This window comes from Siniperca chuatsi, linkage group LG5 (genome assembly GCF_020085105.1).
Source record: "Siniperca chuatsi isolate FFG_IHB_CAS linkage group LG5, ASM2008510v1, whole genome shotgun sequence".
Lineage (NCBI taxonomy): Eukaryota > Metazoa > Chordata > Actinopteri > Centrarchiformes > Sinipercidae > Siniperca > Siniperca chuatsi.
In genome coordinates, this window is record NC_058046.1 from 27,453,315 (window position 1) to 27,474,019 (window position 20,705).

General features: G+C 38.2%; 2 protein-coding genes across 3 annotated transcripts; one reads left to right on the plus strand and one right to left on the minus strand.

Moving 5' to 3' along the window:
• Window positions 1-505: 505 nt before the first annotated feature.
• LOC122875791 (selenocysteine insertion sequence-binding protein 2-like) lies at window positions 506-11,286 on the plus strand. The gene is made up of 18 exons (XM_044195309.1): window positions 506-700; window positions 1,181-1,323; window positions 1,436-1,607; window positions 1,696-1,765; window positions 1,872-2,080; window positions 2,192-2,276; window positions 2,377-2,459; window positions 3,919-4,065; window positions 4,184-4,273; window positions 4,448-4,537; window positions 4,630-4,762; window positions 4,932-5,098; window positions 5,205-5,334; window positions 5,463-5,640; window positions 5,814-6,034; window positions 7,309-7,463; window positions 7,616-7,793; window positions 8,001-11,286. The coding sequence occupies exons 1-18, from the start codon at window positions 692-694 to the stop codon at window positions 8,126-8,128; spliced, it is 2,388 nt and encodes a 795-aa protein (XP_044051244.1). The 5' UTR covers window positions 506-691; the 3' UTR covers window positions 8,129-11,286.
• prlrb (prolactin receptor b) lies at window positions 10,873-20,628 on the minus strand. Of its 2 annotated transcripts, none has more exons than XM_044195328.1 (9): window positions 20,458-20,628; window positions 18,342-18,430; window positions 17,267-17,399; window positions 16,297-16,466; window positions 14,636-14,802; window positions 13,968-14,109; window positions 13,766-13,862; window positions 13,605-13,674; window positions 10,873-13,494 (listed from the first exon to the last, which is right to left on the minus strand). In XM_044195328.1, exons 2-9 carry the CDS (start codon window positions 18,400-18,402, stop codon window positions 12,682-12,684), a joined length of 1,653 nt encoding a protein of 550 aa, XP_044051263.1. In that variant the 5' UTR covers window positions 18,403-18,430; window positions 20,458-20,628; the 3' UTR covers window positions 10,873-12,681. The 2 variants fall into 2 exon arrangements, with proteins under 2 accessions (XP_044051263.1, XP_044051262.1); XM_044195327.1 differs by having other exon boundaries at window positions 20,449-20,628.
• Window positions 20,629-20,705: the final 77 nt, after the last annotated feature.

Below are 20,705 nucleotides of genomic sequence, written 5' to 3' on the forward strand. Positions count from 1 at the left end.
AATAAACTAAAATACAGGACTAAAGGTGGTATAACCACTCTACAAGACAGGGCCAACACATTAAGTAATCATGCAAGAAATAATGCATAGTTGATATTGTACTTAAATGGTGCAAATTTCCAATTAATCTTATTAACAAAAGCCAAGTGATAGCTAGTTTTGAGGGTCTGGTGTCCCAGGACAGTTGTCCATTTTGCCTTGTGGTAATCCATCCTTGTTTTACTACTTTTACTCAAAGATCTGAGTACCTCCACCACTGCTTCATGGAACAAGCACTTAGGATTTGAGTGTGAGCTTCATGTTATCACCACTGCCTGTAGGTTCGACTCTGTGTTATTTGAGCTTTAAACTAGCTAAATTGTGACATGTCGCCATAACCTTATTGAAAATGAAAAGAAAAGCATTAATATTTAGTTAGTGTTGAGTTGTAGAGTTGATTTGTTACGCTATAGTTAAACCAGAAGATGTCGCTGTCAGCTCTCCTCACTGCTCACACTGTAAACATCAGCTGTTTCAATCAGGTTCGGCTAGCTGCTAACTTACTGCTATGCTATCAAACAGGTTGCTTAGCCTGGATAGCCAACACGCTGCTGGGTTAGATAAATGCAGCACCGTTACAACAGGGAGTTTGACAACATATGGATTATCGAGTGAACATGCGGACATGTGACTGCAAATAGGAAAACTGAAGATGGACAAGGTAGTTAACGAAAAGTAACGTTACGGTTGTTTTTAAGTAGCTAGCAAGCTAGCAAGTAACTAACAGACGCTGATGCATGTAGCTAGCTGTCCTAAGCTAACTTTTAGCAAACTTTAGCTGTTTGAAACGTGTAGATGATAACTTAAAGTTCAACATCTGTTTTGACCACACCAGTATGCTGTTGGGTACGCCGTTTTGTAAAGCAGTAAGTTACCCCAAAATTACAATCTACGTTAGCTAGCTAGATGTTGTTAATTTGAAATAACAGCTGAATAATTTCATCGTTAACTAGAATCAAACGTTGAGCTCAACACATTTCGTCTGAGTGAAGTGTGAGTATAAAACGTGGATAAAGTAATCAGATAGTATTTAACTAACTGTGACAATGCATGGCTTCACTTGAACTGCAGTCAGTAATGTGTTTGTCAAAGGTCGTATTCCAGCATACTGTTCATGACAGACAATCTTTACTTTCCCCAGGAGAGCAAACTGTCATCTGCTGTCCAGTCTTTTGACCATAAACAACAGAGGAGACAGAGAAAGGAGCCTGCTGAACCACACACAGTCTCATCACCACCTCGGATGTTGCCAAATCCTTATGTGTCCATCCACAGTTTAAGAGGGTAGGAGGATAATCACAGACCTAGATTTGTATCTTGATCAAAGTAATCAAGCGTGACCTAATGGCCTGAGGCACCAATATCAGGCCCCTTATTTGTGTGAATGTCTGTTAAGGAACCGGTCAGGTCTGAGCCCAAAGCAGAATCCATCAAATACAAATGGAGTGCCAGCAGGAAAAGTAGGAGATGTGTCGCGGAGTCATGGCTACAGCAGCAGCCGTCGTGTCAGAGAGACCAGTCATGATTTCCTGCAGAGAGACAGGTCCCTATGGGATCCACAAGCAAAGGTTGGTTTCATTTTGAGTACCAGAAAAATAGATAAAACAAACTCTCTTCGTGAAGTTAATTTAAGTGATTTTTCATCCATCTCCGCAGACATCAAAAAGCATCTCTCCTGCTCAAGGTAGAGTTATGGGCAAGAGCTCACTGGATGCACAGAAAAAAGGTAGATATCACACATGGCATTGTTAGCTTTGTCCTGAACAAAACATATCTGCGTACACCTAATTTCCCTCACTTTTAATCCATTTTTGCTTGTGATTGGACCACAGGTTTTAGAAGTGCCAGATCTGCCCCGAACTCTGCAGGAGAGTCAAAACCAGCACAGACAGATTTGGTCCCATTTGAAGTGAAGATATCTGATTTCCCAGAGTTAGCTGGTGTTTCGCTGGGCAAAGCAGGCCCTCCTCTTTTTCAGAGAGTGTGCTGGGCTCCTCATTCCCCGAGCCCTGTAATGCAAACATCGATATCTTCCTGGAGGGTGAGCTCACTGAAATATCAGACGTGATATTGTGTAGTTTGCAGTGAATGCTTCACTAACATAGATTTATACTAATGAGTTTGGTGCAAATGTAATTTTTCTATTGAATAGTCTGGCAGGAGAGGATCCCCAACACAGCCTGACCCCCAACAAATTGCCACTAATGCTAAGCCAGATTCCTCTGCCGCTTCACAAGGTAGGTGAAAGTCCCTGTAGTCATCCTTTCAATGACTATAAGGCAGTGTTAATAATATTTCAGATATTGATTATCTGATTTATTCATTTTTTGTGAACAGGTCAGCCGGTGGTGACTTCCTGGGCTAATGTTGCCTCTCAGCCTCCAAAAAAACTTGAGACAATCAGCAGCAACCACATGCAGGTTAGATGACATGATTGATTTAGACTCTCAGCATAACAGATTGATGTTTACAGGGTATCTGCAGATCTTGAAAAGTCTTGAAAAGCATTGAATACAGTTACCTTAGAAGGTATCAAAATGCCTTACATTTTATTTACAGAGGTCTTGAATATTTTTTCTTGCCTGCTGTCGTTAGTAATGTTAGTTAAAACTTGTTCTGTATGTGATTGTGGGCTGTTGTGACACGTTATGCATGTATAAATTAGTTTCAGCACCATTAGACCTATAGCAAGCAGTAGCTAGGAAGGTCATCGACTCATAATGGCCAAGTGTCAATTTTAGTAAAAGAATTTAATTAATTAACAATTTTTTTATTTGTTAATCCATCCATCCATTTTCTGCCACTTATCTGGGTCCAGGACTTGTTAATGCACTGACAGAAATGTGATATAAATGTCAATAGATTAATGTACTAAATAAATAACTGTAGGCCTTATTGTCCCCACTGGTTTTCCCTCGTTCTTTGACCGGCATGACCGTGAAAAAGGTGTTAAATTGCAGTCTATGTAGTACTAAAAAGGGCTTTTTAAAAGTCTTAAATTTAATTTTGTCAACACAGCAGAAACCCTGTTTTTAGTTAAACCAGAAACTTGAAGATTTTAATAATCCTAACTTTGATGAGACTCTATCGCACATTTAAAAACCGACTTTTTGCATATTATAGTCGTAGAAACAGAGACACTGTGTTTAGATTTCCATCATTAGCCATCTTAAAGGTGAAATCTGTAAAGAGTTTCCCCTCGGGGATCAATAAAGTATTTCTGATTCTGATTACATTATCCACACTGTCTCCAGCAGTGTGAAGTACCTTCAGTTATGTTCAGGAGAGACAGTAGAGGGAACTGAGGATGCTGGCTGAACAGACATTAATTATTATTGTCAACCAGCACAGATGCAACCTGACGAGTCGATCAACATTTCTCAAAACAGCGTGGAGTGTTTCCAGTCATTGAAAATGTGCTGGACTTTTATTTTACAATCATACACAACAGGTTCTGTATGTCAGCTATATAAAATGTTACAGTTGAGTTTATTGAAACACCAGCATTTCACAACTTTATCACATTTAGAGTTGTCCAGTGATAACAGTTGAACTTATTTTATGTAATTATGGGGTGAAACATTTCAATCATAAACACATGCACACGTCAGGGCAATCTCCTTATTTTTTATAGACTCTCCTGTCAGTCATAAAGCCAGTCGTCACGGCCAGCTAGGGTTGTTACATATTATTTCATAACTTAAAATCACCATCAAACAAATGTTGATAAATGAAATATGTGGCTGTTTGGTCCATTAAAGTTATCAGCCACTTTTGTAGGTAATAAAATGTAGTTGTCAGGTAAACGTCTGTCATGTTTTCCTGTGCTGATATATGTTTAAACATTGTTTTCTGTCCCTTCGTTTTGTGTCTCGTCAGACGGAGGAAATGGCTGCACAGCAGGAAGAGGGAGCCCCGGGTAAGAAAAAACGGAAGAAAAAGAATAAGAAGGCGAAAGGTGCTGGTGAAGATGGAGAAGCTGAGTCGGAAGGGCCAGCAATTTATCAGGAGCCTCCAAAATTTGAGGTAAATAAAAATGGTTTCTTTATTTTCAGTTCAAAAGCAAAACCCATTTTTAAAAATGTTAAAATAAGTGTTTCTATTGGATGGAAGATGATTTTTTGTTGTCTTTTTGTCTTGTCAGGATGAAGAGGAGTTTCCAGGCTTGACTCTTGCTTTAACTGGGACTAATAGATTGATAACAAGCCGCAATGCAGCACAACTATGCAATGAGGTACATGTCATCAGTTATTTCTCCACCCAGATGTTTTCAGATAATAATTATAATACTGTGTCTTTTTAGAATTTACTAAAATGCATATTACATGGGTTTCAATACGTGGGGTCTGGAGAGTGTCATTAAAATTAATTATAGTATGTAATTTGCAAAAACCTAAACCTTTTTCAGGAAAACCAAAGAGAAGGTGTTCAGCAACAGTCTGCTGACAAATCACCTGCAGCAAAAACTCAGCCCATAGAGACAGCTAAGAAAGGACAGGTTTGTATTTTTCTCTGACATTTAAATAGATGATGATATCCTGGAGAAAACAGTATAGACTGTACCCCTTTTGTTGGTCTCCTGATTTCTAGAAAGCTGAAAAGGCGTCTGGGAAGAAGAGCAAGGCTCCTGTTCAGCTGGACATCGGAAACATGTTGGCCGCCCTGGAAAAGAAGCAACAATCTCAAAAGGCTAAGCATGACGCCAAGCCAGTCATTCTGTCAGGTGGGTTATGATCGGCATCTTGGCCTCTGCTACAATGGGTTCCTCATTTCCCTCTCTTTCTTAGAAAAAGTTTATTTAAAAGTATATTTTGTGCTTACTGATCCAGATCTGTTGGTGCAGGGTATTAAAACTTAGCCCAAGTCTCTTTTTTTAAATTATTTCTTTGTAGTTGGTGGAGGACTACCTGTTGTCCAGAAGCAACCATTAATCCAGAAGAAGCTGCCCTGGCAGCAGGATAAAATTGCACACAATCCCCTGGACTCCACCAGCCCTTTGGTGAAGAAAGGCAAGCAAAGAGAGGTGCCCAAAGCCAAGAAACCCACTCCTCTCAAGAAGGTACGTCCACTCACTTTCTGTGGAACAAATACAGATGCACTACATTTTGTAAGAATGTATTTCAGTGGTGCAGCCGTGTTAGTTTTTTTTTCTGTTTGATCCTCAGGTTATTTTGAAAGAAAGGGAGGAGAGGAAACAAAGGCGTTTGCTGGAGGAGAGAGGGCTGCTGCCTGAAAATGACTTCCAACCTGCTAATGATGCCGCAGAAGAAGAGCAGTGTGACACAAATGCCACAGGTCAGAGCAAGCATGTGAAACAATAGAATTGAAATTTGAGTGTAAGTTAAGTGTAAGCTGTAAGTAGATTAAGGAAATCTTTAATTATAGCTAATATTTGATTTATATTTTGTGCTTCTGAGCCTCAGATGAGGTTGGGAGTCCTACAGAGGAATTTGATGATCAGTCGGAGTTTAATGGCACAAACCAGATGGTGAAAGAAGGTGATGAAGAGACCGACAAAGACGAGACCGTAGAGCAACAAACCACCTCACCTGTGCCCTGCCCAGCCAATCGACCCAAAATCCACAGCAGAAAGTTCAGAGAGTAAGACTGTAAAAGCATCACGCTTCACTGTATCACAAGTTGTAATCTTTGTTGCTCGTCTGTGTGTCCGTTGTGTGTGAGTGAGAAATAAGAAAACATTTAACTTCACAGAATTTAATGTAATTTTTCACACATTTTTGTTCATTTGAAATGTATATCGTTGTACATGTCAGCTATTGCAGCCAGATGCTGAGCAAAGACGTGGACGAGTGTGTGACGGCTCTGCTAAAGGAGCTGGTTCGTTTCCAGGACCGCCTGTACCAGAAGGACCCCATGAAGGCCCGCATGAAGAGACGGATTGTGATGGGGCTCAGAGAGGTCCTGAAGCACCTCAAACTCAGGAAGGTCAAGTGTGTCGTCATCTCACCCAACTGTGAACGCATCCAGTCCAAAGGTACTGCGTCCTTCTGAGAGCTTCACTGTGTATGACATTAGGAAGTTTTCAGGAACTTATTTTATGGAGACTTAAAATTGTCAGCATTTTCTCTTAATTTGTGCCAGTCTATACTTTCTCTCATCTCATATCTCATTAACACAGTCTGGTCTGTGGTTAAGTGGTCATATGCGGATGAGATGTCCAAAGTAATTACAATTGAGTTTAATTAGGGCAAACTTGGGTTTTAATGTTTTTTTTCCCCCCTTTAAAATCAAGTGTAGGTGATTTTGTTCTAGGTAAATCAACATATATATATATATATAGATAGATAGATAGATATAGATATATAGATAGATATAGATAGATATAGATATATAGATAGATATAGATATATAGATAGATATAGATAGATAGATAGATATAGATATATATATAGATATATATAGATAGATATAGATATATAGATAGATATAGATATATAATTTTGATCAGTCCATAATGCAGATCAGCCACAAGAAGTGTTTTGCATAGTTTGACTTTGCTAGTTGTGTTTTTTAAGTAAACAGCTTATGTTTGTTTTCAATTTTATTTATGAGGACACTTGACTGAGACTGCTTCTACATTAAGCCAGCTAAATCTGAAAACTAGGGCTGCAACTAAGGATTATTTTCATTATTGATTAATCTGCTAATCACGATTTCCGAGTTGACGTCTTCAGATTACTTGTTTTTGTCTGAGCAACTGTCCAAAGCCTAAATATGTTAAATTTTCTATCACAGATGACAAAGAAAAGCAGAAAATCCTCACAATTTGACACCCCCGAAATAGTATATGTTTGGTATTTTTGCTTGACAAATGACTGCTTATCAAAACTGTTGCCGATTAAGTTCCTGTAAATCCACTAATTGTTTCAGGTCTACAGAAAAAGCCTTTTACATGTGTACATGATGTGCGTCCACACTAGCATTTTCAGGTTGTTTTTGTAAAGATCCCCATCCACACAGAAGAACCAAAACAATAGTTAAAATAGCTAAATCTCTTCATCTGAGTGATTACAGTGACAGAAAGTGACTTTCTTATTTTAACTGCTTAGCAGGCTTATGTCATAATGTTTGGTCAGCATTTTCAGATTTATCCACCCCAGAGAACATTTTTGAAGTATGAAGAGTTCATTTTCATATTTATCCAGCTAATTGTGTACATAATTTATTACTCTTTTATAAATTTAAACCTGGGCGCGATGATGTACAGACCAGCTAAAAACACAGATAGAATAATGTCACCTTTTGCAGGAGGCCTGGATGAGGCTCTTTACACCATCATCGACACTTGTCGTGAACAGGGGGTGCCGTTTGTGTTTGCCCTCTCCCGGAAAGCTTTGGGTCGCTGCGTCAACAAGGCGGTGCCCGTCAGCCTGGTGGGCATCTTCAACTATGATGGTGCACAGGTCAGGTTTATGTTCAGCAACAGTACATACTAATCACTGACAAGACCGTTGTTCTTAAAGTGAGCTTTAACGTTGTTAAAATCAGCATATCAATAAATAATTTTTGACTGATATTTCAAACAAGCTGAAAACTGTGTCTTTCTTACCCACAGGACTTCTATCATAAGATGATCGAGTTGTCATCTGAGGCCAGGAGAGCCTATGAGGAGATGGTGTTGAGCCTGGAGCAGACTGGTCAGGCAGAGGCAGAGCAGGCGGTGAACACTGAGGAAATGGTGCCGATCAGCAGCCTGGCTGAGGAGGCTGACGCCACACAGGAACCAGAATACAGTAAGTTTCTGTCCTGACCCATTTTTGTGAGACCTGCTCTTTACAGGAATTGGTCTGACAAGGTAAAACCAGGTGAAAGCTGTAAAATTAGTGACTTGACCAATTAAATCCACTTCAGGGGAAATGCAGTTAAGAGGATAAAATAACAGATTTCACCAGTGAAACTCATATAAAAATCAAATAATTCTATTTTTGTATTTCTTCTAGTAAAAATTTGGAAGAAAATGTTGGAGAAGGATTGCAACCATAAATTTCTGAACTTTGAGGAGCAGCTGAGCTCCATGCGCTTGGACAGTGAATGCACTGAAAACACTGACGAAGATGAGAAGAGTTGACAGTGGCAAAGCCTTCCGTGCCTAAAAAACGAAGTCACTCGTGCTCCATCACCAGCTTAGAAGAAGCTAGGATGGACTTAATACCACATGCGGATAAAGAGCAATGCAAGGTGCTCTGCTGCAGTGTTTCTGGGGATTTTGTCAGGAAATTTATCATGTTGCTAATATTTGCAATGAATTACGAGTTCCTTTTTATCTTCTTTTTCAAAAGTTATATTTTTGTGTTTGAGTTTGGGATAATTGGGCAAAGCTGTGTATTTTAAGAGAGTGTGTGTGTGCAGGTTATAAACTGGAGAGGTTAACCACTGATTTACCAGGACCAAACCAGTTACTTGAAGAGATCCCACAATATGAATTTTCACCATGTTGTCTGTGAACATGGCTAGAGGATGTGCAGGGGTTTATGTACTGAATGTGTGTAGAATATCAACCAGTTAGACAGTACTAAGAAATTATCAGTGTGTTTTGGACTTGGTCAACTTGGTATTTTTGTTTTTCTCTTATCAGTTAGGTTCAGTTTAAAGTACTTTTCTGGCATTTTTGCTTTTATTTGAGAGGCACATTAGAGAAATGACAGGAAATGAAGGGAGAGAGAGGATGGAGGACGTGCGACAAAAGTCCCAAGCCAAACTCGAACTGTGGGCATTGCAATTACATGGTCAGTGTCTAATATGGGCTCAAATAAGGACCAATACGATTAACCCTTTGTAAAACTGTGGGGAAAAAACTCTGCATGAGAAATTCAAGTTTATGAATGTAGAAAAGATTTGTGGTTGCTGAAAAAGAGTTCCCACACTGTGTATGACCCTGAAGTTACACATAACACCCTGCTTTTGTCTGTCAAAGCACGGCCAAAGTATACTGTTTTTTTTTTTTTTGTTAGTATCCGAAAAAACAACATACTAAACCAATTTAAACTAACGAGAAATTATACAATACTTGCGCCATCAGATGTTAATCAAACTGCGACTTTAAAATGCCACTATTTAAGTTTGAGATTTCCTTTGTGCATTCCATTGCATTGTGGGAGAATAGTGTACATCGACAGCACACAAATTTAACACAAATAAAACAAATTTATTTACACATTCTTAAAAAAAGAAATTCTACAACTACAAATCATTTCTACACATTTCAGTTTTCTACAGATTTACAAAGGGTGATACACAACCAGAGACTTCTGAATTATTTCTGAACATAATTTCACAAGCTCAAAATCTTATTGACCCTTACTTGAACCGAGTCTTAAGCAACCATGACACACCTAGGTTCAGTTTAGAGTTAAAAGTTAAGCTATGCTGCTTCTTTGCATAAGAAATGAAATCCTTTTTTACATGACAAGTCAGAACTTTATGTATCCTGTTTGCACTACATAGTAGAGCCTGTGTTTTTTTTTTATTTGCCTGAGACTACCAAAGTACTACACAATGTATGTTGTACTACCTGTGATTAGGTGTAAATGGTAGCATTTGATTTTCTTGTAACAGGAAGAACAGCAAAATAATGTTAAGAAACATTACCTGCTGTTAACTTGACTTGGTTGAAAAGTTGTTTAGTGAGTTTTCTGTTGACCTACATAATGAGAAAGAAACTATAAAATAGCATAATGATAAAACAGGACAAATTACAGTGATCTGCTTAAGTGCTAGGTGACAGCCACGTTGAAAGAAGCAATAAATGACAAATTTTGAAATGGGCAAAATTAATTAAGAATTTAGATTTTAGAGAACTGAGATGAAGATTGTAATAGAGAGAAGACTTATGATTATGACCTATGAACATTTTGAAGTAGAAATTGCTAATATAAACATTTCAGTCAAAGGTGGTGTAATGTCGGATGTGGTAAAAATGTTCCAAATCTTAGGTTAAGTGTAGAAATAGGTTATTATTGAATATTATTGTTATTGGAAGTTGGTATGGGATTGGGTCCATGCAAGGTGGACCTGATAGCACGAAGCATCACGTCTTGCAGAATTATGTCTTGGTACAATTCTGCAGGGAGGAAGAGGAAGATGTTAATAGGCTGTTTTCATGGCAGACATTTTGACATGTTACAACAGGAAAAGCACAGGTGTTATTAATGTTATTAGTAACACCTGTGCTTTTCCAGCTATGACAAGCCAAATGTCTGCTGAAGTCATAAGTTTCATATGAATCTTACAGGAAAAGTTCAACATTTTGGGAAATATGCTCATTCGCTTCCTGGTGGAGAGTTAGATGAGAAGATGAAGCCACTCTCATATTGGTCTGTTAAGGCTACAGCTGGTTAGCTTAGTTTAGCATAAAGACTTGAAACAGGGGGAAACAACTAGCCTGGCTCTGTGCCAAAGTAACAAAATCTGGCTATTAGCACCTCTAAAGCTAACATATCATATCTCATTTGTTTAATCCTTGCAAAAATTGAAGTATAAAAACGACTATTCACTGTTTTACGGGTCGTTTATGTGCCAGACTATTTCTTGGCTCTCATCAGTTCCCGGCATTCAGCAGAGACTCCAGGAAGTTGTTTGCCGCCAATAAATAGTCCAGCAACGTCAAACTTATCCTTTAAATGCTATATTATAAAGTGGTTCAGTAAATTCTGTGGTGGTAAGAGACCAAACTGTGAAACAATAGGAACTTAAAACTGCACAATGCAAGGCCCTAATGTTGTTGTAAAGATATATTTTTTGATTCAGCTTTTATAAATTCTTGACTATTAACTCTGTATATAAGATGGAGTATAGACAAATTTCCTAGCAGAATGGAGATACAAACAGCACATTATTTTTTTATTACATTAATAATCAGATGTTTCAGTTGTCTCATGTTAAATAGGAAATTTCAATCAGAGGACAGTTTGGAGTTGATCAATTACATTATCAATGTAAAGTGTCATTTGCATAAAGAGGACAAATACAGTATTTTACTTTGAGTGTGGGTCATTAATATACAAGAGGAAGAGTAGTGGACAGAGTACGCTTCCCTGAGGCATCCCAATATCACTGAGGGGGAGAGTCTTCAAAACTAAAAATCTAACCACCTGGAAACTGTTTAAATGTAAAGAAAAAAGGAAAATTAAGAAAGAATTGGATATTTTTGTAATTTCAAATGATTAACATTTGTCAGTAGATATTACAGGTAATCTGAATGATGTGAATAAAAAATCTTGGAAAATATTTTAGTTGTATCTGAAACATTCAATTTACTCAAACATTTTGTTTATTTGGGGGTTAAAGAAAAGAAGAAACATCCTCCATGAGAGAACTTTTAAAACCATAGTTCTCAAATAGACCAAAGACCAAAAAAAAGTAATAAATAATTTATTAGCAATTACAAACTCCTTAAAAAAATCTAATCATTTGTGATTTTAAATAAAACAATTAAAATGAGTAATATTTTCAACATTTTGGAATGAAACTCAATATGTCAAATGAGTTAGTAATTTTAAAATCAGTTGCAGTTTTAAGTATATAGCATGTAGCATAATAAATAAACTGTTTAGTTGATTAGATTACTTGTTTGTTACTTTTAACATGTTTATGTGCAGTCTGTTTATTTTCTTCCAGATAAATCTTTAGTTTAACTGGATCAAATGAAAGCACAATCTTATGAGCAAGTACGACCAGATTTACTTGTTGCCTACATCATAATATGTCACTGCATAAATATATTGAGTGCCATGAATATTCTATTGTAGTGACTGTGATGACTTTGAAAGAAACAGAGTGGAGCAGCGTTTTCTTGTGTACACCAGATAAACCAGAATGACCTGAATTTACCTGAGGCAAAAACAACAAACTGCAAAACCATTATCTAATCATTTCATCACCAACTACTCTTTAAAAGGATACATCTGGTGACATTTTTCTTAATCTCAACAAATCCCATGCAAAGCAAACAGATTACTTGATCTTATTAACGAATATTCTGTGTAGCCAAAGCCTGATATACAGCAGTTTATAGAGCTCCACTGTTGTCCAACAAGACTTAAGAGCGGCTCTGTGAGGCTGTACTTAGGCACATCGTGCTTTGAACTAAATGCTGTTACAGTTGATGTTTAGCAGGTATAATGTTTACCATGTTCACCATCTAAGTTTAGCCTTTTAGCAAGCTAACATTTGCTAATTAGTACTAAACGCAAAGTACAGCTGGGGCTGATGAGAATGTAATTAGTTTTGCAGGTATTTGGTCATCAACCAAAGTATTGGGCAAATTGAAATTGTGACTTGATGATGGCGCTAGATGGAAAGTCAGGATCACCAAAGTTATTACATTTATTCTCTAGGGACCTTGAATATACGTAGCAGATTTCACAACAATGCATTCGGTAGATGTCAAGATATTTCACTCAAAACCAAAAATGTCAACCTCATGGTGGCACTAGATGCAAAGTCCTAGGATCACCAAAGTCATGCAGATTCATCCTGTGGGGAACATGAATGTCTGTACCAAATGTCATGGCAATCCATTTGATAATTATGACAAATATAGACTAGATCTCCAGCCTTTTTCTTCAACTCTCAACAGTAAATCAGTCATTTGTATTTGGACATTGCATATAAAACAAAATTTTACATTAAAGGTGGTGCAGGGATAGTAGCTACATATCCGCTATCGAGTTCTGTGCACACTGCCACTTCACTGGGTCCAGTCACATGAGGATTTCTTGGTTTCTGGGGGGCACAGTCTGTGTAGTGGTTACCCTTCTCTCTACAGGAAGTGTCAATTGACACATTTTGTTTCTGCAGGAGGACCATATTGTCACTGTCCACCTCTTTCACCCTGCTGTAGTCCTCTGATAGGTTCTCCTCTAGTCTCTGAACATCCATGTAGCCAGAGCTGTTAAGTGGGACATTTTCTTTCTCGAGGATGAGAGTATTGTCACTGTTAACCTCTTTCACTCTGCTGTAGTCCACCTGTTTCACATGTCTCTGAATATCCACATATTCGCTGTTTGCGAAGGGTTTGACGGCTTTCTCATGATCTGACGGACTCTGATCTGTTGCTTCTGTGTTTACAAGGTTTGTACTTGAACACTGCTGTTTCTGAGATGGCAGCTGGGGTGGCTCCATGTTAGATAAACTCTCCCCTGAGAGAGACTCATTGCTTTTTACAAAGTTATCTTTTTCGTTCTCTCTTTCCCCAGCCTTCTCCCAGTAATTTTGGCTGGGGGTTGACTCCATACATTGGATTTCTGAGTCTAAACAGAAGCCAGCGGGAATAATCAAGCTTTTCTTCCTTTTTTGAGAATTGGAAGGATCTGGCAGAAGTCCGTCGTCATTCTCAGTCACAATTAGGTAGTCCTCTATCTCGTCCTTCCAGGTCACCATAAGAGGAAATTGGTTGATGATGAGGGCATCGATAACGTCTTCAGATTGTCCGCTCTGGAAGGGTTGGTTAGGGTTAATTCAGTACATTATGACATTACCATTGTTATCAAGTCAAAAAGCAACCTTTTGGATATGTTGGAAATACAATGCAGATGCAGTTTTACCTTGAGAAGTTGAACATCAACTCCTCTTATCTTTGGACCAGGAACAGGGGGCAGAATACATTGCTTTACACTGGGGAACAAAAGAGTCATGAGTCAAATTATCCTTATCATCCTGACTTTCTATAAAAAGTTTTACATCTTTTTTTGCAGGAGATACGTACTGTTTCCTCTTTATGACCAAGATACACATTGCTGCTAGAAATGGAATTGCAGAGAGGGTGGAGACCAATATCCAAAACCATCTCTCATTCTGAAGATCTAAATTTTAGAAAAAGAAGGATTTTTTCAATGATTATTAGTACTTGTAACAGATGCCACCTCACCATAAAGCCAAAGATGGAGCAAAGAGCTTCTGAGACTTACAGTTGGGGATTTCCACATAGGTAGAGTTGCTCCACTCACTCCAGAAGCCATGGTCTAGTCTACAGCGCACCTGAACCATGTACACCAGCCCAGGACTGACGCTGTACAGGCTGATATGGGTTTGTGTACCTGACATGTACTCCTAGAAAAAAAATATATATATTCAGCTCGTACCCAGGTTAAGATCACATTTGGGTCAAACAGTTGGTGTATCACGTGTGTGATAAAATTTACTGTTATGTTCTGCACAACAACCACAAAGTCATCCAATGAGATGACAATTTGTTTTGGGACCCCAAAAAAGGGTCAAATCAAAGCTGTAATACTATTTGACCCCACTGTGGAAGATACTGTTTATTTGCAAATTATATCAGTTTTTAGGAATTCAGTTTTTTTTTGTTTTTTTTTTGACTGTCTCCAATGAAACTCTTTAATTTGTAGTCCATCACACCCAGGACTACAATTCTAGCCGCACAAGTGTTCTGCATTAAGGCTAATCAAGTGATTGTTTTAACCTTTTGTACTGCTGCATCCACTTGCTACCTATTTTTGCCTTGAAGAAGGTCTCTGACTAAAAGCTTGCTTATTAAATAAGATTTTTGCACAGATTTGAGTGTACAGATGCTTTTTTTCATTGAGAAATTCAGTTTTTAACATTTAAAACTCACCTCCCACTTGTTGCCGTTTTCTTGTTTGATTCTTAGTTCATATTTAATGGTGACCCAGCCAGACTTGGTGTCCGTGTTATAGGGAGGCTCCCATCTGACATGGAGACATGGACTGTCCTCTCTCTCCTCCACCTGCAGCCTTACATTTTCAGGAGCATTGGGTTTCACTGTGGAGCACAGATAGAACAAGACTCAGAGTCCACGGCCACACCAGCACCTCTGTGAGGCTGTACTTAAGCACAACGGTGCTTTGCACTAAATGCTAATGTCAGCATGCTAACATTCTCACAATGACAATGCTAACATGCTGATGTTTAGCAGGTATAATATTTACCATGTTCACCATCTTTGTTTAGCATAGTAGCATGCTAACATTTGCTAATTAGCACTAAAAGCAAAGTATTGCTGAGGCTGATGGGAATGGCATTAGTTTTGCAGGTGTCTGGTCATAAACGAAAGTATTGGACAAGTTGAAATTTTGAGTAGATGGATGGATAGATACTTTTATTTATCCCCTGGGGTGAAAAAATCATGTCATGATGGCAATATCTATCAGGGGGTCACCAAAGTTATTACAGTTCCAACCCATCCAATATTTGTTGAGATATTTCAGTGGATAAGTAGTAACTAGAAAGGTTAGGGGTCACCAAAATCATTAGGATTCATATCTGGGGATCATCTGTACACAATTTCATGTCAATCCATTCAATAGTTAAGATATTTCAGTCTGAATGAAAGCGGTGGTGTGACCAACAGGCCAACATTGCCATCCCTAGAGCCATGCATGGCTAAAAAACATGATCTCTGAGAGGATTCGCAGTAGCCAGTGTCTCTGCTTAGGCTCACATAGGGGGGATTATAAGAGGCCACATAGGAAATACTTAATTTCACTAATATATATTTTAAATATTTGACCTAAAGTAAGTTTAAATCCCTGAGACAAAATCTAATGTGGTGGAGTTGCTTGTTTGTTTGTTTTTTTTACATGGGACAGGATGCTGCTTCAAATGTATGTGTAATGAGTAAGTACAGTGCATGGAGATCCTGCATAATCAAACAAAAGATGTGAAACTTGATCTGAGACTGTACACAAGTTTTACACCGGGCACAAACCAGTTCTGCCTCATTCTGTCCAGGTTTTAATTTGTGCCTCGTGTCTGTCACTCAGTAATTTTCCATTCCTTACTACGCTCAAGACTGCTGCACAACCAATAAAACTGCAAATCATTAGCTGAATCAATACAGATAATTTTCTGCTGTTAAACTCTACTTGTCCTCGTCAATAGTTCAAAGTGTATCACTCCTAGTTTGACACAAAAACACTGTTGAACTAAGCAGATAAGCTGGTTTTGATTACTATTAATAATTTGTAGAAATTTGAATTACAGAAGTTTGCTTTACTGAAATTCTCCTTCAATTACTGTCTTTGTTATTCAGCATTTTGGTTTTCTTACTTGCCTTCTGTGTCTTCATTTAAATACAAATGGAATTGGATTGATTATATCTTTATTTTAGATGTTTTTTTGAGTGCTCCTATTACAGATAGGTGGCACATCTGTGTCAGTGAACAGGAATCAGAATATACTCAGTATCTCTCCCGAGGTTTGATTCATTCATCTCATCTAAATCCTCTCTTCTTTTTTTTGGGAGTAACAACTTACCGATTTCCATCACTTCCATCTTAAAGGTGTCTGAAGTGGCATTCCCAAGGGCATTGGAGGCCACCACTGTCAGGTAGTAGTCGACCCAGATGGAGGTGTGGTTCTTGTCAAAGAAACAGGAGTTCCTCCCTTTCGACCGGTAGTCCGGACACTCGTACGTTCCCTCTAATCTGCATGTAGACAAAACATGGCTTTTTGCTTACATACATATATGACAAAGTCAGCATCGTAAAACTGCTGTGGGCAGTAAATACATGTCGGCACCCAGTAAATAAGAGCAGGGTGGCAGGTGTAATGTCCATATAGGTTCCTCACTGACCACTGCAGCATGATCCCCAATGTCCCCAATCTTCTAGGAAAAATCTTTTCTTTTAATAAAATCTAATAATAATCAGACTTTATGAACCTAGCGTTAGAGAATTTTGTCAAACCATACAGAAGCATCTAATCATTCAAATTGAATTTTTTTTTAAAAGTACAAATGTCACCAAACTTGACATTTTATGTATTAATAAAACAGTCTACAGCCATGCGTGGGTCTGTGAGGCTATACTTAGTCTCAGATAAATATTAACATCAGCATGCTAACATGCTCACCATTACTATGCTAACTTGCTGATGTTTAGCAGGTATAATGCTAACCATATTCACCATCTTAGTTTGGTGTGTTACCATGCTAACATTTGCTAATTAGTTGGGAGTGTCATTAGTTTTGCAGCTATGTGCGCATAAACCAAAGTATTCGACAAATCAAAATGTTGACCTGACGGTCAACATCAATGGTCAAGTCAGGGGATCAACGTCATTAGGATTCATCCTCTGGGGACCTTGACCGTCTGTACAAAATGTTATGGCAATCCATCCAGTTGTAGTACTTGTTTTGTGTTGTATGTCATTCTCCTCTCTCTCTCCCTTACTATTTGCTCTCTGTATCTCTACTGTGACTTTTTGAATTAAAAAAATGACTGACCTTTCTCTCTCGTAATAGAGGCGGTGTGTGGTCGGCAGCCCTCCGTCAGAGCCTGGCTCCCACCAGCAGGTAAATGTCTCCTTCTCAGGGGACCTGCAGCTGAGCAGGACTGGTTTCCCTGGTGGAGACATGCCTGGCAACACGTGATAAACAAGCATCAGCTCCCAATTCCCAAATTAGCACTTATACAATTAAAAAAAGAGAAACTTTGGCAAGATAAGACCATGATATAAACAACATGTTAAAGGGCTGGTTCACCTAAATTACATAAAAAATGTTCTCACTTATCTTTAATGGTAATAATCATGCAGATAATATCAGATATGCATCTCTAAGATCTCTTCATCCACCCCATTTCATGAAGAATTTTTTGTTTGTGCTCACAGCATTGACAAATTGCACTTGCCCCGGGCGAATTCGCGTCTAATCGCATTTTCTTTCCATTATGTGGAATGCAGTCGCGCTGCGTCTAAAATTTGCCTCGCAAGAACGACGCTGAAGTAAGCTTCAGGTTCGCAGCTTCCGATGTAGCAGTTGAGGGAAAAGTTGAGAGAAACTCAAATCGAGTGACTGATTCTCCGTTTTTTGCACCCCTCGTTGTTGTGAAAGGATGTTATACAGTTTAGTTAAAGCCTTAAAGTTGTTTAAAAACCCACTTTCAGATTTGTGAAACCTTTGTTTCATTTATGAAAGAAAAAAAGGCCATTTCACTGCGTTCTGTGCCGTTTTGTAAGTGTTACGGAAATGTTACAAGGTCAGACCCATGGACTGTACGTACAGTCTATGGGTCTGACCTTGTAACATTTCAGTGGGCAATCTAATAAAATTCCCCACTGTGACTTTTATAAGTGACTTGACTTATTCAGACATGTGACCAATATGTAAAATTGCCATCGCATTTACAGGTGAAACCAAACCTAGACAAATAAAACCAAAACTTTCTGCATGTCTAGTTCTATAAACCACTAGAGGTAAGTGAATTTTTTTTTATGTGTGTGTATTTTGAGTGAACTGAGCCTTTAAACATTGTGTTGTTATTGGCCAAAGACAATGTCATTCAAGCCATTCAACTTACTGTTGCACTTTACAGCTGCAGACAGCAGCAAGAGCAGTGCCAACCCAAGATCTCTCCTCATCCTGGCACAAACCGTCACGCTGTGTGTCCTGAAACACAAAGTGACGTCACCAGCACGTGGTTAATGAGGTGATGTCTTGTTTTTACCTAAAACAAGAAGATATGAAGGGAAAACAACAAGCAATAATTGTTTGTACATGTTGTAGCCGACACATACATGCCATCTACGGTCATCACATGCTGTTGAAACACGATATAGGCCTACTACTAAAAATATGTGAGAATTAACATGCAAGTTATGATTTGACTGACAGCAACATACATATCATCTGCAACATCACAAAAAAAAAACAACGTGAGGGTTATTAATTAACGAAGACTGTTTCGAAGAGGAACTGGATTTACCAGAATTAGCCAGGCAACTGTGAAAAGGATTACGCTATATCCTGGTGGTACTGTGTTAAATCTTTAACAAATCTTTAATATTCAGTTCAGAAACATAATTCAGTCATAAATGATTGATTGCTAGGGATAAATACTTGTTTTTTTAAACTCATAGGCCTCACTAATGTTGCTTTCTGAAATAACTAAAATGGACTTTATACAATTTTTTATACTTTCTTATTCCTGGGAGCTCATCTTTAGTGAGATCCACTGACTTAAATAAAGATCACACACACAGTGCACAGATATATGAAACATGTTGGAAACTAAAATGCATGTCAGAGTGTCACACGCAGATTTTCTGCAGGCTTTTGGACTGGAGGTTGACTGATTGACAGAGTGAGCCCTCTGCAGATTTATGCTCCCTGGTTCAGACTCCAAATACCTTTTTCTTTGCTATGTAACAACGGTGAAATGCTTCGTGCAATTAGTCACCTGAAGAGGTGTGGGAAAGCATCCGCTGCCTGCCTGTAATTTATAGGACGCCACAAAGGGCTTACAGCTTTGGCTGATTTTTTTTCTCTTTCTTGTTTTGTACAGTAACCACAGTGACAACAAGCTCAGTTTCATCCGACACCTGCTATGACAAGTTTTAACAGGATCGCTTGAGCAAGGCGGGAACTGGATGAGGCTTATTTCTCAATTCAAAAAAAAATAATAATAATGCAGCTATACACTCAGACTAAGCAGCGTGTGCTGGGGTAATACTATTTAACATTTCATTTGCAGATGACATTTTTTTTTATTCTCATAGAAACCAATGCCTTACAGCGATTCTTTTAATGAACTAAATTACTTGAAGTTGAAGCAACATTAACATTATTGTAATGAAAACATCTTTAATTTTGCCCTACATCAGAAACAATTTATGTAAATATTGTGCTTCTAGAGTGAGTCACTAAAATACAGTCTTCATTACGATAATTTGTACTAAAACAGAACAACATATATCAGGATTAACAAGAAACATGCTGAAATTCTGTACTGTTATGTTACTATTGTTCCATGTTGTTCCACTTAAAATGTTACTGAAATACTCAACACACTGTAGAGATTATGAAATCTTATAACAACATCATAGTCACCCTTTCCATAAACTGCCATTCTTGGTGTAAATTATTCACTTTAAAATGATCAATCAATCAGCAGAAAAGCAACTGATACCTATAATAATCTCCATTAATAATTTAAGTCATTTAACAAACTAAAAACTCCAGTAACCGTTTAAAGTGTTTCTGTTAGGTTTTTCTATTTATGGTGGACAAAATAATAGAAAAACTAAATTTTTTTCATCATATTGCGATACAAAATTAGGTTACAACACGGCTAAACAACCCTTTTAATTGAAACTGAACATTATACGCTAAGTTACTCAAGGGTAGTAAGCCTGCTTAATGCGTATTGTTACACTGTATTGCATTACATTGCACAGCTAGGTGTTCATGTTGTGTCTTCTCCCAGTAGTAGTCTACCTTACCTGCGAGCACACACACACACACACACACACCAAAACGAAACTCAAAGAAAAACGCCAATCTCTAAACATAGTCTTAACTAGTTTTAAACGCATTTTTGCCAACAGCTGCAAGGACAGTAAAAAAACAAACAAAAACAAAAGTATGCGACACAAATAAAGGTTACTACAGCTCAGGTGTTCACTCACCTCACTCACCAATTTAGGACGGGTTCGACCTTCGCTCCTTTGTAAATGAACTACATTTCAGCGACACAACGACGGAGGACAAAAATAGCCTTCTTCAGTCATGAGATTGCATTAACGTTATTGAGACGACCTTCTCACACCTGGCAACCGGTGCGTCTGACACCTCAGGTGGGATCTGATATGAGGAAGAGGTGTCCGCTGAGTCATGAAGGGGAGGGGTTTGTTGTCCACACGACTTGCCCACCTTGGTGCAACAC